At 38.3% G+C, this 17,080-nt stretch overlaps 1 protein-coding gene across 8 annotated transcripts in view; it reads left to right on the top strand.

The window, feature by feature from the left end:
• styx (serine/threonine/tyrosine interacting protein) overlaps positions 1-16,672 on the top strand; it is a 34,101-nt gene extending 17,429 nt beyond the window's left edge. For 3 of the 8 annotated variants that reach the window (XM_059649156.1, XM_059649153.1, XM_059649157.1), the window contains 7 exons: positions 965-1,001; positions 1,087-1,126; positions 1,225-1,275; positions 10,795-10,867; positions 12,317-12,398; positions 13,658-13,790; positions 16,101-16,672. In XM_059649156.1, coding sequence (XP_059505139.1) covers positions 965-1,001; positions 1,087-1,126; positions 1,225-1,275; positions 10,795-10,867; positions 12,317-12,398; positions 13,658-13,746 — 372 coding nt within the window. In that variant the 3' untranslated portion in view covers positions 13,747-13,790; positions 16,101-16,672. The remainder of the gene's footprint in view (positions 1-964; positions 1,002-1,086; positions 1,127-1,224; positions 1,276-10,794; positions 10,868-12,316; positions 12,399-13,657; positions 13,791-16,100) is intronic. The other 5 variants (XM_048537563.2, XM_059649155.1, XM_059649154.1 and 2 more) reach the window with 5 other exon arrangements.
• The last annotated feature ends 408 nt before the right edge of the window (positions 16,673-17,080 follow it).

Here is a 17,080-nt window from a genome sequence, read left to right on the forward strand (position 1 = left end):
AACAACATGGTTGCTAGGGGAATCCATCCATGTCAACATCCATTTTTGTAGGAATAACAGGAAAATGGACTGTATTTTGAATGGTTAGAACATTGCAGCACGCTCCTGTTCAGAGAGACTTAGGTGTCCTTGTGCATGAATCGCTAAAAGTAGGATTGCAGGTGCAGATGGTAATTAAAAAGGCAAATGGAATTTTGTCTGCCATTGCTAGAGGGATGGAGTTTAAAAACATGGAGGCTATGCTGCAGCTGTATAGGGTCCTGGTGAGGCCACACCTGGAGTAGCGTGTGCAGTTTTGGTCTCCTTACTGGAGAAGAGATATACTAGCGCTGGAGGGGGTGCAGACGAGATTCACTCGGTTGATTCCGTAGTTGAGGGGGTTGGATCATGAGAGACTGAGTAGCTTCCCCACAGTGTAGGCACAGTTTGGTAACTGTTGCAAGGGTAGAAAGGCCTCAAATAACAAGACACTCCTATTACCACTTTGCTGTTTGCCAACTATCAGGTTCTGTGCTGATTGACCTAGTTTTCATTCTCGTCCACCAGCCAAACTGTCGTTTTAGGCTTATAAAACTGATTTGCACTTTCCCTGCTCCCTACCAGTCTGAAATTCACAATGAGTTAAAGCCAGTCCCATAGTATCTAATATTTGAGACAGTTGAATATAATATTATACCCCAGTAGAAGAGATTGCGTAGTGTATTTTCAGCACTTTTTATTGCAAATTTTCTCTCCTAATTTGACGCAGCCCATGGGTGCAAGTAAGGAATCTTCTGGTCTGCTTGGTTCATTGTGACATTCTGTTACATTATTTTATCTTTATTTCATGCTTATCAGACTTGATCCTTTTATAAGCATGTTTTAAATCACCAAAGACTTCCATTGAATGTTAATTCCCCTTGGAAAGTAACAGTAATACTAGGATTGTGAAAAATATATACTTTCCTTTTTGTTATTTCTTCAGACAAAAGAATTCATTGATGGATGCTTGGAAAATGGAGGTAAAAATCTGATTTTGATTAGTTTTCGTAATGTTTTGAACGAACACAGCTATGGTAATGTACCCTGACTGCTTTACTTTTATAGGAAAGGTTCTTTTACATGGAAATGCAGGTATTTCTCGAAGGTAAGAAAATGATTTTACTTCGAATTTATAATCTAATTGTTATGCCCTCCCTTTAGAGGAAGCTTAGTGATTTCACTTTTTTTTTCCCCTTCCTCCAGTGCAGCCTTGGTGATAGCATATATAATGGAAACATTTGGTGTTAAGTATAGGTAAGCAGTGAAAAGAAATATGAAGTTTAAGGTGTTGATTACCATACTATATTTGTTTACTTTTTTTTCAGCTCATTCAATATTGAAGTTAGAGTTTCACAATAATGTAAATGACATTGAAAGCCAAATGGAGAGTATTATTGAATTATGTAGGAAGAACAGGGCAAGAGGATATTTTCTTCTTTTCATGGCATGTGAACATTACTGCCAATTCCAATAATTGTTGCCCATCCTTTAATTCCCTGAGAGCATGGTGCTGAGCTACCTCCAACCATTCTAGTTCATCTGTTGTACACCCATGGTGGTACTAAGAAGGGTATTTCAAAAATTTGCCTCAAACTACTTAGTAATGCTATTAATGGGTTTTGTACACAGTGGTCAATACATTTGCAAAAAATGTACAGTTTATAACTTCGTATTTCATTGCAGTTTCTTTAATTTGGAATAAAATGGAGGAATGAAGAGGGTATGTGATCATTAAAACATCGAACAGAACAACACAGGAATTCTGCATCTCTGTCAATGCTGACCATGATTCCATTCTAAACTAATGTTATCTGCCTGCGCGTGATCTATATCCCTCTCTTCCCTACCTGTTCCTATGTCAGTCTAAATTCCTCCTAAATGTTGCTCTTTTTTTCTGCTTCTACCACCTCTCCTAGCAGTGCACACACCTTCTGTGAAATAAAATTGCCTGTCACAACTCCTTTAAACATTCCCCTCTCACCTTGAACCTTTGCCCCCTAGTATTTGACATTACCACCCTGGGAAAAATGATTTAGATTATCCACCCTATCCATGCCTCTTTTACACTTCTTTCAGGTTCACCCCTAGCTCTGACACTCTAGTGAAAACAATCCAAATTTGACCAACCTTGCCAACCTCTCCGTATAGCTAATGCACTCTGATTCAGGCAACATCTTGACGAACCTCTTCTGCACGCTCTCCCAAAGCCTCCGCATCTTTAATGTAATGTGGTGACCAGAAATAATCTGAATGTGGCCTAACTAATGTTTTAAGTAGCTGTAACATTGACTTGTCAACTTTCATACTAAATACCCTGACTGATGAAGACAAGCATGCCACCTTTTACTACCTCATCCTCTTTCAGGGAGCTATGCACCCCACGATCCTGCTGTTTATCAATGCTCCTAAGGTATTGCCATTAGCTGGATAATGCATTTGACCTCCCAGAATGTATCGCCACGCAGTTGTAAAGATTAAACTCCATCTGCCATTTCTCCACCTAACTTCTCAACTGATCTATATCCTGCTGTACCCTATGACAATTTTCTTCACTATCCATGACTACCATCAATTTATGAGTCATCTGCAAACTCAATCAGACCTTCTACATTTATATGTAAAAGAACAAGACAACAGAATTCTCAGCACGAATGCTTAGGGATCATGACTAGTGATAAACTCCCAGAAAAGCACCCCTCCATAACTAACTTTTGTATTCGAAGCTAATTTTGAATCCAACTGACCACTTACTGTGGATCCCATGTGACTCCATCTTCTGGACCAGCCTCTCATGAGAGACTTTGTCAAATGCTTTTGTAAAGTCTCTGTCCGTTGCCCTACCCTCAATACCTTCATTGCTTCCTCAAAAAACTCAAATCAAATTTGAGAGAAGATATCCTCTGCATAATCCATTCTTTTCCAAATGCAAGTTAATCTTGTCCATAGGCATCTTTTCCACTATTTTCCCTACCAATGATTTAAGGTTCTACCAGCCTGTAATTTCCTGGATTATCCTTGTTGCCTTTCTTAAACAGGAACAGAATTGGCTAGTATTCAGTCTTCTGGGGCTTCGCCTGTGGCTAAAGAGAATGCAAAGATCTCTGTCAAGACTCCCAACAATCTCCCCTTTGCCTTTCTTAGTATCCTGGGAAAGATTTCATCAGGCCCAGGGGACTGTATCTTAATGTCTTCAAGGCACCCAACACCACTATCTTCTTAAAATCAATAACGTCCAGAATATTGGCATATCCCTCACTCTGTTTCTGTTTCTAATCTTGCCATCATCTGTGTCCTTCTCTTTGAATTCAATATGGAAATGTTTGTTAAAAGATCTCACCTATTTCCTGTGGTCCACGCATAAATTCCCTCAATCCTAATCCGTGTGTAAAATGCCTTTAGATTCTTGTAATTCTTATTAGTCAAGGATATTTCGTGGCCCTTTTAGTCCTTCCAATTGCTTGAGTTCTTTTACTGCTTCCTTTATATTCCTCAAGGGTTTTATCTGATTTCAGTTTACTAAACTTTTTTGTATGCTTCTTTTTCTTTTTGACTGAACTTTCATTATCTCACGTCATCCAGAGTTCCCAAATCTGACGATCTTTATCTTTCATTCTCATTCTGAACTCTCATCAGCTGGCCTTTAAAAGACTCCCACATTGTCAGATTTAAATTTACCCTGAAATGGCTGCCCCAGTCGAATTTCTCCAGGTCCTGCCTAATAGTTTTATAATTAGCCTTTTCCCAGTTTAGCACATTCACGTGAGGGTCGATCTTAACCGTATCCCTAACCATTTTAACACTTCTGAAATTATGATCACTGATCCCAAAATGCTCCCCCACTGAAACTTAGATCACCTGGCTAGGCCCACTCCTCAATACAAGGTCAAGTATGGCCCTTTCCCTAGTTGAACTGAATACACATCGTTCCAAGAAATACTTTTGGATGCATCTAACAACTTCTGCTTCATCTAAGGCCGCTGGAACTAATGAAGTCAAAGTAAGGGAAGTTAAAAGCACTCACTGCAACAACCCCGTTTTTACATTTTGCTGTGATCTTCCCACATAGCTGTTCCTGTATGGCCTGCTAGCTATTTGTTGGCTATTTGTATAGTATAATCACATCAGTGATTACACCTTTTATTCCTGAGTTCCATCCATTTGGCTTTACTGATGACCCCTCCAAGATGTCCTCTTAGTGCAACTGTGATATTCTCCTTTAATCAGTAATATATTTCCCCTATCCCTCTTCATCTCTCTGTATTTGCCTGAAACATTTAAACATTGACATGCCAAGTCTGCATTTCACTCAACCAAATTTTTGTAATGATTACAACATCGTAATTCCATGTACTAATCCAGGCTGTAAACTCAGCTGTATACCTATTATGATCAATGCACTAAAATAAACACAGACTGCCAGTCCCATGATGCTCATTAGCCTAGCCCTGCCTGTTCTTTCCTTTCTTTCTGAATCACTCGACATGTTGATGTACCACTGTGGTCAACTCCATCCCACCCACCCACCTCCCCGCCACCACACAAGCTTATCCTTCCTGAGATTAGTATTGCGTTCACCTAACAACAACAGTAGTGTGATTGTTAAAGACTAAAGGGTAGCCCACGTTTACTTGTTAGGAATAATGTGCAAGATGTTCACATGATTGTGGAATAGTCAAGTTGTAAACTTTTAAACTGGCTAGTTTATTTGCAAGGTATGTTCTGAGGTTAGAGTGTAAACAGGACTAGTCAACATCTCTACCTGGACAGAAGTAGAAATGATTCACAGAACCTTAGCGATTGACTTTGTGGGGGAAAGATTGCACGGGAAGCCACTAAGAATAGATTGCCAGATTCTATTAAAAAGCATCACTGAACCTCTCCAACAAATGATAAGAAATGAGATATAGAGGTGACACGTTCACCATGCAAAACTGCAGGTGCGAGCTTGCACTCTGTTTGAAGAAAATATTTCATGTGGATTTAACCGACAGGAAGATTCACTTTGTTTTGGCAGGAGGGAGAAATCCAGGGCAACCCACATTTTAAAAGCCAGTTGGAAATTAATTGTGATCCTGATGGGTAAGGAAAAGAGGAAGGCAAAGCCTCAAGCTTTGGACTGGTTCTGGGAGAATAAAATGTCTACTTAAAGAACAACTTAAAGTATAGTCTTCAAAGAACATGTTCAGTTTATATCTTAAACAGGAATTTTTTTTAGATAAGTTGCCTGCCAAAATATTTAATCATCTTTGTTCTAGTAAAAGTCTTAAAACTTAAAAAGGAATGTAAGGGATTCAATTTTTTTAAAACGTTATTCATGTCTGTGAATCAAACATGGATTAAAATTTTGGGAGGAGTAATGGAGATGAAAATCCTTTCACTTATTTTAAGAACTACTTGTTACTGCAATAGATGACTTGAGAATCTTTCTGGGTGAAGGAATTAAGTTGGGTCAAATTGCCTCACTCAATTCTAATGATGTAATTGAGTGCAATGAACCAGATTACAGTGATTCAAGAAGGCCATTTGCCACCACCTTCCTGAGCAAGTAGGGATAGGCAATAGATGCTGGCCCAGCCAATGATGCCTACATCCCATAAGTGAATTGAAGAGAATTGAACATTTCTCGTTCGTTATAATATAAGTTGTGTAATGTGTTGTCAAATTGTAGAAGCTCCTGTCCTTGTCCTGGTGTTAGACTAGGCAGTTTCTGTCTTGCTTGCTACTTCCACTGGAATAGTAGACAAGTAGTGTAGAAGAGCCAGAGAGGTTACAACACAGGATCAGGTGGTTTGCCATTATATCTGTGCCAGCTCTTTGATAGAGCTGTCCGAGATTGCCCTGTTTCTCCCCAGATTGTACTTTACACTTTACAGAAGATGTAATGGACTCATCTTCCACCACTTTTTTTGTGATAAGAGCATTATGCACAACAACATTTTCCTTTGTTTAAAGAAAATTGTCTTAACACCCTCCCCAGTTTGACTGCTTATAAACAACCCCAATTTTGCAACCAAAATAAAACCCTTCCTGATTCACCTTACGAAAATCCTTTATCTTTAAAAATCTTTACCAAATCTCTCAACTTTCTTTGCTGCAGTATCTTGAGTCTTCCCTTACAAAGTTTATAAAATCACTATGACTGTATAAAGTTTGTAATTCTTGATGTTTTCTGGATATATTTCATTCACATGTTCTCTGTGGCTTTGCACTTTATATAATACAGTAGTTAAATCTACAGTTGCATCATACTATGTATGCTAACAAGTGTTTTGTGTAGATTTACCATTACTTCTTTACACTTCTGTCTTCTACCCTTATTTGTAAAGTACAAAATCCTCTGGATGATTCTGTAATCTTATTGACTCTGACCTTCATTTTTGGGATATTATATAATTGCCCCTTTACTAATTTTTTTTCTTACAATGTATTATCTTACATTTGCACCCATATTGAATTACACCTGCTATTTCGAAGTCTCTTTCTTGTCTCCCTTGCTGGCTGCTAACCTGCCAGCCTACTTCTGTATTATCAAACTTTAAAATTTTGTTCCATTTAAATGAGACTAAATCATTTATTCATAGATCCCCATCACTGATCCTTTGAATAGAATGTAATGTGAATCATTGCCATTCTTTGGAGAAAGGTAATAGCACAGAATGAGGACATTCAGCTTATCATGTCTGTGTGCATCCTGATGGAGCAATTCACAAATACCCTTGCCCATCCTTCTCCCCTTTTACTTTTGTGCTTTTAGTTTACAGGTAATAGTCCGGCTCCCTCTTGAATGCCTTGATTGTATCTTCCTCCAAGAGGCACTTGAGTCCATCCAGATCCCAAACACTTACTGCATTTTCTTCCCCTTTCATGTTGCTGTTTTTGCCAGCTATCATAAATTTATGACCTCTTGTTCTCAATCCTTCCACCAATGGGAAGATTTTTTTCATGCCTACTCAATCTACTCCAGGATATGGACCCTGAGAACATACTGACATTAGTACTGAACATCTTTACTCCAGAATTAGCTGAATCTGTAACCAAGTTGTTCCAGCACAGCGGCAGCACTAGAATCTATCTCGCAGTGTGTATAATTGTCCCTGTCTGCCCTGTCCACAAAAGGCAAAACAATTACCCACATCACCAATTAACCGTCAGCCATCAACAGAGTGAAGGAAAGGGCTGTCCACAATGCTATGAGAGGCATTTGCTCAGAATAACCTCGCTGTGGTGAGTTTGGCTTTCACAAGGGCCATTTAGCTACTGACCTGATTACTGCTTTGACCCAGATATGTTCAAGAAAGCTGAACTCCAGAGGCAAATGTGACACCTCAAGACAGTATTTGAATGGTGTCAAGGAGCCCTAACAAGCTGGACTCAGTAGGAATGAAAGGGAAAATTCTACTGGTTGCACAAAGTAAAATAGTTGAGGTTATTGGATGTCATGGAATTCAGCCCAGGACATCATGGCACAAGTTCCTCTGGTCATGTCCTAGGTACAATTTCTTCTATTCCATTATCTAGTTGTAAGGTTAGAAGTTGGGATCTTCGCTGATAATTGTGCAGTGTTTAGTGCATTTGCAACAGAATGAGACGAGGGAGCTAATAATGGGGATCCAGGAAATGGTAGTGGAGTTGAGTAAATACCTTGCATCAGTTTTCACAGCAGAAGATGACCATTGTATTCCAAAAATACTAAATAGTCAAGGTGCAAAAGGAGGAGACATAATGAAGACAGTAATAATCCTCAGATAAAAGATGCTGGGGAATCTAATATTGCTAAAAACTGATAAGTCCCCTGGACCCAATAAGATGCAACCTCGGATGTTAGAAGAAATATGTACAGAGATAGCGGACGCACTGGTTTTAGTGTTCCAAAAATCTTTATTCTGTAAAAGTCCCAGATGATTTAAAAACTCCCAGTGTTTTAAATTTTTAAAAAAGCAAGGCATAAAATGTAACTGTAACCTGTTAGTTTAATATGTTATTTGTAAAATTTTAAACGCTTACAGTAAAGGATGTAAGAGCACAGCATTTAGGGATACATAATATGATCTAGCAGACGGGAAAATAATGCCTGACATTTAGTAGAATTTTTTGAGGCGATAACAAGTAGGATAGATAAAGGAGAAGCAGTGAACAGAATATATTTTGGATTTTCAGGAGGCGTTTGATTGGGTACTATATGTTAAGCCATTTAATAAGATTGACCAAGGATTGATTAATAGACGACAGAGTTGGGAAATGTGGGTATTTTCAGGATGGTGACCTGTGACTAGTGGAGTGCGACAAGGATGAGTGCTGGGGCCACAGTTATATACAATGTACATCAGTGAGGGAAGTTTATGTACTATGGCCTGGTTGAAGACGACATAAAAATAGATGGGAGCACAAGTGTTCAGTAAACAGTATCTATAGGGGGATATAAACAGGTTAAACAGGTAGGTGGACTCAAGGCAGATGGAATATAAGGAAGAATAGAGCAACTAAATATTTAAATTAAGAAAGATGCTGCACAGAGGGATTTGGGGGCGTTAAGCATAAACTATTGGGTTAGCACTCAAATTCACTTGCTAAAAGGCAAGGTAAATGGAATATTGGCCTTTCTTTCAAAGGGAACGTATTTGAAAATTAGAGATACTTTGCTGAAACTATACAAGGCACTAGTCAGATCACAGCTGGAATACTATGAATGACTTTGGTCGCTTTGCCTAAGGAAAGATGTATTGGTGTTGGAGGTAGTCCAGAGAAGGCTCACTTGGTCAAAACGAGGTATGGAGAATAGATTGAGTAAGTTGGGTGTGTACCCATTGGAATTTATAAGAATGAGAGGCAGTCTTATTGAAACAAACAAGATTCTTATGGGACTTGATAGGGTAGATACAGAAACGTTATTCACCTTGTGGGAGAGGCTAGGACCAGAGGGCATAATCTCAGAATTGGGGGTCACCATTTAAGACATGAAGAGAAATCTCTTCTCAGAGTAGTGAATCTGTGGAATTTTATACTATAGAGGATTATTGATGCTGGGTCAATAAGTATATTCAAGGCTACGATGGACAGATATTTAATCAATAGAAGAATCAAGGGTTACGGGGTAAAGGCCGAAAAGTGGAGGTGAACCATGATCATCTTGAATGGCCTACTTCAGCTCCTGTTGTCTTTTGATCTCAGATGTAGAAACAGGTTGTCTTTTGATCTCAGATGTAGAAACAGTTCTTGTCCATATGCAGTACGCCTTGCCAATATTGGCCAGTACCATATGCATCACCTAATTGTCAGGCAATGATCATCTCCTCCACCAGCAGAGGACCTAATCATTTATCCTTGATATTCAAGTGCATTGATTTTGCTAAATCCTAAATTGTCAGCATTCTGACTAGAGGCTGGGCCAGGCATGTAAACGGACCAGCTACAAGAACAGATTAGAGGCTAGGAATTTGGAGGCAATTACTCATCTCCTGGTTGCCCAATGTACCTGGCACGAGTTAGGAGTGTGATGGAATACTGCATACTTTCTTGAACGGGTGTGGCTTCAGCAACACTGCAGACATTTGACATTGTTCAGTTCAAAATAGCCCACTTGTTGATACCCATTCACCATCTTCCCCATTTCCCCATCTTGCAGTTTGTACCATTTCCAAGATACACAGTAGTAATTTATCAAAGTTGTTTCAACATCACCTTACAAACCTGCGACCCCTGCCGTTTATATGGGAGCACCACTATCTGCAAGTTTCCCTCCAAGCCATGTACCATCCGGACTTGGAATTATTCACCATTCCTGCACTATTGCAGGATCAGAATCCTGGAATTCTTAACGGTATTGTGGGTGAACTTGGATTCAAGAAGAGAACTCACCACCACATTCTCAAGCTCAGTTAGTACTCAACCGTGAAAGATATCAAAGTCACATCATCCGAAAAGGTGGTGCCCAGAACTGGGCACAGCACTCTAGTTGAGGCCAAACTAATGTTCTGCACAAAGTTTACAAAACTTTCTTGCATTTGTACTGCTGGTAAAGCCTAGCCTGCTGTAAGTTTTTTTTAAAATCAGCCTGTTCAGGGATGTTATGACAGATGTTTGAAGCAGGTGGAACTTGAAACCAGCACACACCACCCCCCCCCCCCCCCCCGGATCAGAGATAGGGACACTACCAGTCACAAGAATCAAAGCCTGCTGTATGCTTTTGCTTTCTCAACTTATCCTGTCACTTCATTGTTTTCTGTGCAAAACTCTACATCTAGGACCCTCTAATCTAGTGCCCTCTTTAGAATTGACCAAGCAGTTAATGTAATAGCAATTTTCAAGCCATGCTGCTACATTTTCCTTTTATACCATATGTCTAGTCTTTCTGATAAGCCTGTGGTGAACTACCTATTTGAACACTTTCTGACAGTCCACATGAAACATTCCCATTTCTGTCCACATGATCATTTCTTCAGAAAGCTACTAATTTCATTAAACACAACTTTTAAATAAGTTAGAGGAAGAGGACTGGTGTTCCCAAACTGAACTGTGACCAGTGGCAGTTGTGAAGATAAAGCAATTTGTTTCTTGAAAGTGAACAGAAAAGCTGTGAATCACTTGTCCATCTCCTAATGATTAGTTAGGAAATCACCAATGCCAAGAAGCAGTTCACTTGCTTAATCTTTTACTTGAGAAATAATTTGGACAGGAACTAGGAGAAAGGGGAAATAAATGAGTTGGGTTTTGCATAGAAAAAATAACAGTTTGGAAAGATGTTCATAGTATGTATCTTTACTTTTTTGTTTTTAGGGATGCATTTACATATGTTCAGGAAAGGAGATTTTGTATTAATCCAAATGCTGGATTTGTCCATCAGCTGCAGGTAACTGGCTTGTCTTTTTATTAATTACCACAAAATACTCATTTATATTGATAATGTAACATTTGTGAGCTATTTTTTAAAATTGCTTTGACACAAGATGTATATGTTTTAAAATGAATGCTGATGTATTATCATTTTATATAGTTTAGGCTTTATTTACTTTTTAAACTACACACTTTGCAAACTGTAAAGCCTAGGTTTTCTCACCTGCAAGAGAGCAGACATAAGGTGCAGGGGCAAGGGGAGACCATATGACCTCATAAGCCTGCTCTACCACTTGATCTTCTACCTTCACTCTGTTTTTTCTACCTATTTCCCGTATCCCTTCACTCCCTCTCTAAGTGGCTAAAGGTCTGTTTATTTCAACCAGAAATGTCTTTAATAAGTGAGTGTCCATGACTGGGCTAGATTATTTCAAAGGTGAACAGCCCTTTGAAGAAATTGCCTCTCATCACTAGTCTTAAATGAACCAGCCCTTATCCTGTGACAGTGTCCTGGGGGTTCTGAATTCCCCAGCCTGGGAAACAATTTCTGAGTCAAGCCTGTCAAATTCCTTCAGATCTTGATTGAAACAATCATCTTTCATTCTTCTAAGCTTCAATATAGGCCCAATTTGCACAGCCTTTGGTTGTAAGTTAACCCCACAAGGAAACCAGACCAGTAATCTTTGCTGTGCTGCCTCAAAGGCAGGTATGTCTTGCCTTAGATGTATAGAAACATCTGTAGACCAGATGGGGACGTGTCAAAGTCCTGTTAAATTAATTTGAACAATTAATTACCAATTTGGTGTAGACCGGGGATATGGTAGGCACCCCCAACTAAGGTTGTAGCCCAGCAAGTAGTTAGAGAATTTAGCAGAGGTAGGACTGAGAAGGCAGCTAAATCAGATTGGTTTGTGTTAAATAAGGTACAGATTAAAGAAATAGAGGGGGGAGAAAGGAAAGCTGGATCAAAAGGGAGCAGAGACAGAAAAAGGAAGGGAAAAAGTCAACAGAATTTGGCATTTACAAATTCTTCCAACAATAATCCATAAGGAATGATGCACCATACTTTTAATTGTTCACCTTTTGGGAAGGACAGATTGATTGTCACTTAGTGATTGTGTACCTTTGTTAAATTGGTACTTGCACTGTTATTGGCAAGAGAGAACTTGCTGTGGGGAGTTTTGGCAATGAGCAAATGCAGCAACTTCACAAAACTTGTGGGAGATAAGGGCATGATGCCTGTTTTGTGAAGCTTACAGCAGAGTGGTGCAACACAGTCAGCAGCATTATGCAATAGGCAATTCCCAGAGTGTCTGTCCCTTACTTGTTATTGGCTGATTTTTGCATGTTCCAAAAATTGTAGAAAAATGTGAGAGGGGTGTTAAGCTGTTCTAGATGTTTGCTTTAGTCAAATCAAAAATCATTTTTTTAATAAAAGCTAACTTACAAACTGTTCTATAAATAGGAGTATGAAGCCATTTATTTAGCAAAATTGACAATAAAGATGATGTCACCACTTCAACTGGGCAGATCAGTTTCTGCACAAGGTTAGTAATTGTTGAAAATGATTTCTTGGATTTTCTTGTGTTAAGTAATACTACCGATAAATTGTGTTTGGCTAATATAGCGTTTTGAAATATGCTGAAAACCTCATCTTAATACAAAGCTGAAACCTTTGAATCATTAGACATGTTGCAGTTATTGATTAAAAATGTTACAGCCTGAAAATAAGCTGCTGGGAATACAGATATTGACATAGTTGGAGAAGTGATGTTATTTCTGACACTCAAATATCCAATGTAAATAAAGAACAATATTTTGGAAAGAGAAGGGCACGTACCCATTATAACCATGTGCTGAACAATTTTTTTATTTTTTGCCCCCAATACTTTGCATGTGCACAAGGCAGATCTAAATGCTGGCTACCATGGGTAAATTGGAGAGAATTTAGTTTTCTGACTATATTGTTGGCATGTTGTTCATGTTCTTTCTTTCCTGTGCAATATTAAAGCTTTTCTTGATGACATTAAAATGTTCCTCTAGTGCACTGCAATCCGTTCTTGGTATATTCCAAATTCAGGGAGCACATGTTCCTCTCTACGTGCGCTTTGATTCCCCAAGTATTGCAGCAAAATTAAGCATGATTTTACCAATCTCATTTGGGCTGTATAGTTATTCGTTCTCAAAAATTCTTGTGCTAAATCGTACAAATCCCATATCATCCTATTATTAGATTGAATTCTTTACTCAAGTCAACAGTTTTCTGTTTTATTGTTTATTTATCACGTTTTCCTTTCAGTAGCCAAAATACTCTTTCTAGTAAGTACTTTGATTCCAGGAAATCTTTTATGAGTGAGGCATTATATACTACAAGTAGACGTTGTTAATCATTTGGAGTTTATCCTGGAACCCACATCTGCTAACTTTGGTTTTGAAATGAAGCACCAACATTGTTCGTTTACAACACTTCTGCAGCACTCTGTTTCCTGTCTGGACTCTTGGCGAAAATCTTTTTGTATCCTATTTTATTAAAGGGATATGGAAATCAAGTCTTGCTTAATTTCCTTCTCAAGATTTACACCTGGCATGCCATACCAAGCTTTTGATCTCAATCTTCCACGTGATTTTATTGTTGTAAACTACTTTCTTGGTAGCTGTGATTTCTGTTGGAAACATCCTGATATCTCAGTTGCTGTTACTGGTGCAATCACTGAGCTAATTTTAGAACTGTTCTCAGATTCTGTTTTATGGATAGTAAAAGATATATAATCTATATAAATGCAACACAATCTTTTCCTTTTTTTAGTTGTTCTCAGGATGTGGGCGACATTGGAAAGGCCTCATTTATCACCCATCCCTTGTTGCCCTGAGAAGGTGATGGGCCTTCTCCTTTAACCGCTGCAGTCCTTCTGGTGATGGTGTTCCCTCAATGGTGTTAGGTAGGGAATTTCCTAGTTCTCAGTAGCTGTTGTCACCTGGAGACCACACATATCTGACAAGGTCATCTCAACAACAAGATTATTGAATGTTTGCTTGAATGTTTTCTAGATTTGTTGTTTGAGCATAGCAAACATCGGTGGCTCTACTGTAGTATCTGCAAGACTTTTTAGTCTGCAATAATTTCCACCCTTTGCATGAGTGTAGCTGTCAGTTATTTAGTTGGAGCCTCTATGGCTGTAATTGTTTTGATCTGGAATTTATGTGGGATTATCCTGATTCACTACCAAGATACTAGTTCAGACCCTAGAGATGCATGTAAATCGTGGATGATACGGAGAACCCAGTAGATATTGTAACCCTTTATGATTTCCATTCTACGTTTTAAGAAGCTACTGAGTCAGACATCTGTGGTATTTAGGCCAATGATCTAATGAAGTGGATTTATTTACTTGTAGGGAAATCTTTCTTGGAGTTCCTCACTCTATCAAGATCCCATCCATTTGGTCCCTAAAAGCTTTCCCATTTGTCTAAGTATTTGTTGCTTCCTCTCAGGGGCCATGAGACTAATTTATAAGCCTAGTGGACATTTGCTTTTACAAGAAATTATTATCATACAGTATACATAAGTCGGGAGGTCATCAAAAGCTGGTTATAAGATCCTCTTCCGTCCTGCCATTTAAGCATTCTTTTATATGATGACCTAATGTTCTGACATTCGCTGTAGCAAATAGTGTACTGGTGCAAATCCAGCAGGGATATAGATAAACTTGTCATCTCTAAACCGGCACATCTTACTTCCCTTCCTGTGCATCCATGAATAATGTTTAAATTCCCAAGTTTCAATTGTTCTCATGCTTTCATTTAATAATTATGATTTTTCTCAAAATTAAAACATATGGAGATTTCAACTTTCTCTTTGGGATTCAGCAATTCTTCTTTCTTTTGTTGCCTGAGTTGCTCTGCACTAATTGAATCACCATTTGCAGGAGAGAGAGTTGGGGGGCAGAGTGAATACATTAAATATTATACAATAGAATTTAGTGTTTTGGGTCAGCTTGCCTGTCACTGCTCGAATGACAGCAGCATTTGGGATAATTCAGTTGGTCAACATGCATGCAGAAATTTATCCTTAAAGTGCTACACTAATTGAGCTGCCAGCCTTGAAGACAGCCTTCATTTACAGAATGTGTGGTCTTCGAGGGAAAGACCAGCATTTATTACTCATCTCTAATGGCCCTTGAAGTGGTATTGGTGAGCTGCTGCCTTGAACTGTTGCAGTATGTGGAGAGGTACTGCCACACTGCTCATAGATATGGAGTTCCAGGATTTTTGACCCAGTGATGATACAGGAAAGGTGGAAAATTCTATGTCAGTTTGGTGTGCAATTTGAAGATTATGCTATTCTAATGTTTGTTGCTCTTCTGATGGTAAGGATGCAGGTTGGGAGTTGCTGTTGCAGAAATCTTGGTCACTTGCAGCATTGCATCATATAGATGCTACATACTACAGTCAAGTTGTGATGGAAGTAGGTAAATGTTTAAGGTGGTAGCTGAAGTGCCAGTATGTAGTTTGGATTATCCTAGCTTTATAAAAGTTTCTTGCATGGTTTTGGAGCAACTGTCCTCTAGACTTCTATATTTCTGACTTGCCTTGTAGATGATGGATCTTTGAGAGGCATTTGTTGATTGTATAAATCGCCTACCTGAACTCTAGGAAGAAAACAGTTGAGAATTCTGATGCTTCGTGTTGCTACATCAGTTTGAACATGCATGCTGAAGGGTTATCAATGAACATCATTATTTGGAAACTGCAAGTACTGTAAACTAAGACAAGTTTCCAGAAGCTACCATATTAGGATTAGGAAGAATTGCCTTACCCCTCTTTTAGGATGATCCTACCAGAATGTAACAATGGCTCGCCAACTACTTCCATTATCTCCTTCATATTATGATGGATTGCCTTTGAAAAAAATCTACACGTGGTTTTGAAGAACTGCTTCAGATGTAAACATTCAACAGAAAGAAAGCCTTCAACACAAGGAACTTATACTTAAGCATTGTAGATAACTGGGACCATTAGACAGTGAATGCTGTCTCAATATTCTCTTTGCAAAGTTAGGGATTGTATTAAAGCATTACAGTTAAACAGAGTAAGTCAGCAATGTCATGGTGGAGGTGGAAGAAATGTCAATTCTGTTTCGTTTGAATTTTGCCTTAATCTGGAAATACTCAAGGTTTGATTTAAGTGAACATGACCTGTGTTTATCATGACTCTTCAAAGCTTTAGTAATGGCGTTTTGTTTTGTTTAGGAACCTTAAAAAGAATGCTGGAAGATGATGATGATATTTCGAGTATGCAGGTGGCTGCAGTCCATGATGGGTAACCCATAACTACCCTATTAAATATAATGGACATGATTACTGTACTGTATTAAACAGTGAATAAAGGATGAGAAGTGTTATGGGATGTTTAAGATTATGAATACTAAAAACTTACATGGCAAAAGTTACTTTCTTTCCATTTCTGAATTTGTCTTGCTACTTCGGAGGAAGTATGCTAAAATGGAGAACTTGCCCTTTCATATGAGAACAACCTGGAGCACTAGAATCTCTTATGAAAATATTAAAATAACCAGGAACAGCACAACACATTTTTGATGGATTTTCAAGTCTTCATATGCTAATTATTTTACATTTTTACCAATTGCAGTTTTGACAGTTAATAAGTATGCATGTGCTAGGACATGGATGCACTTTTGATACTTGAATTTTGATTGTATGAGAGTTTGATAGGGAAATAATGCACTGTGTGCTTGATGTCAGACCCATACATGCAATTTGTTACAAAGTGTTAATCTTTGAGTGTAATTTATTAAAACTTTCAATAAAAAAAGTTTGATTAATTCCTTAGTGGTTCTCTTATCTGTCAAACCACATTTAGCACTTCATTTTATTCACTTGCACTAAATGCAGATTGTAGACCATTAAGATGTACTTGTTTTCTGAAATTACCTTTATTTTTGAATATGTTCTTCTTATTTTTTCTGACCATGCTATGAAGTATAATTGTCTAAAGCAACTAGGTTATCTGTGTTACTCTTAGCCTATCTGACTGCAATCTTAGCTTAATTATAATCACAGTATTGGAAAATTTCTTAATGTAGTTATATTTGAGGACTAAAACTATATAGATCTTTATGGCATAATATATTGTGAAGGTTTGCCAACAGAGTTGAATTCGATTAACTTTGTTCTCTGTACAACCTGCATTTGCTTAACTACATCATAAA

Source organism: Stegostoma tigrinum, chromosome 10 (assembly GCF_030684315.1).
Source record: "Stegostoma tigrinum isolate sSteTig4 chromosome 10, sSteTig4.hap1, whole genome shotgun sequence".
Taxonomy (NCBI): domain Eukaryota; kingdom Metazoa; phylum Chordata; class Chondrichthyes; order Orectolobiformes; family Stegostomatidae; genus Stegostoma; species Stegostoma tigrinum.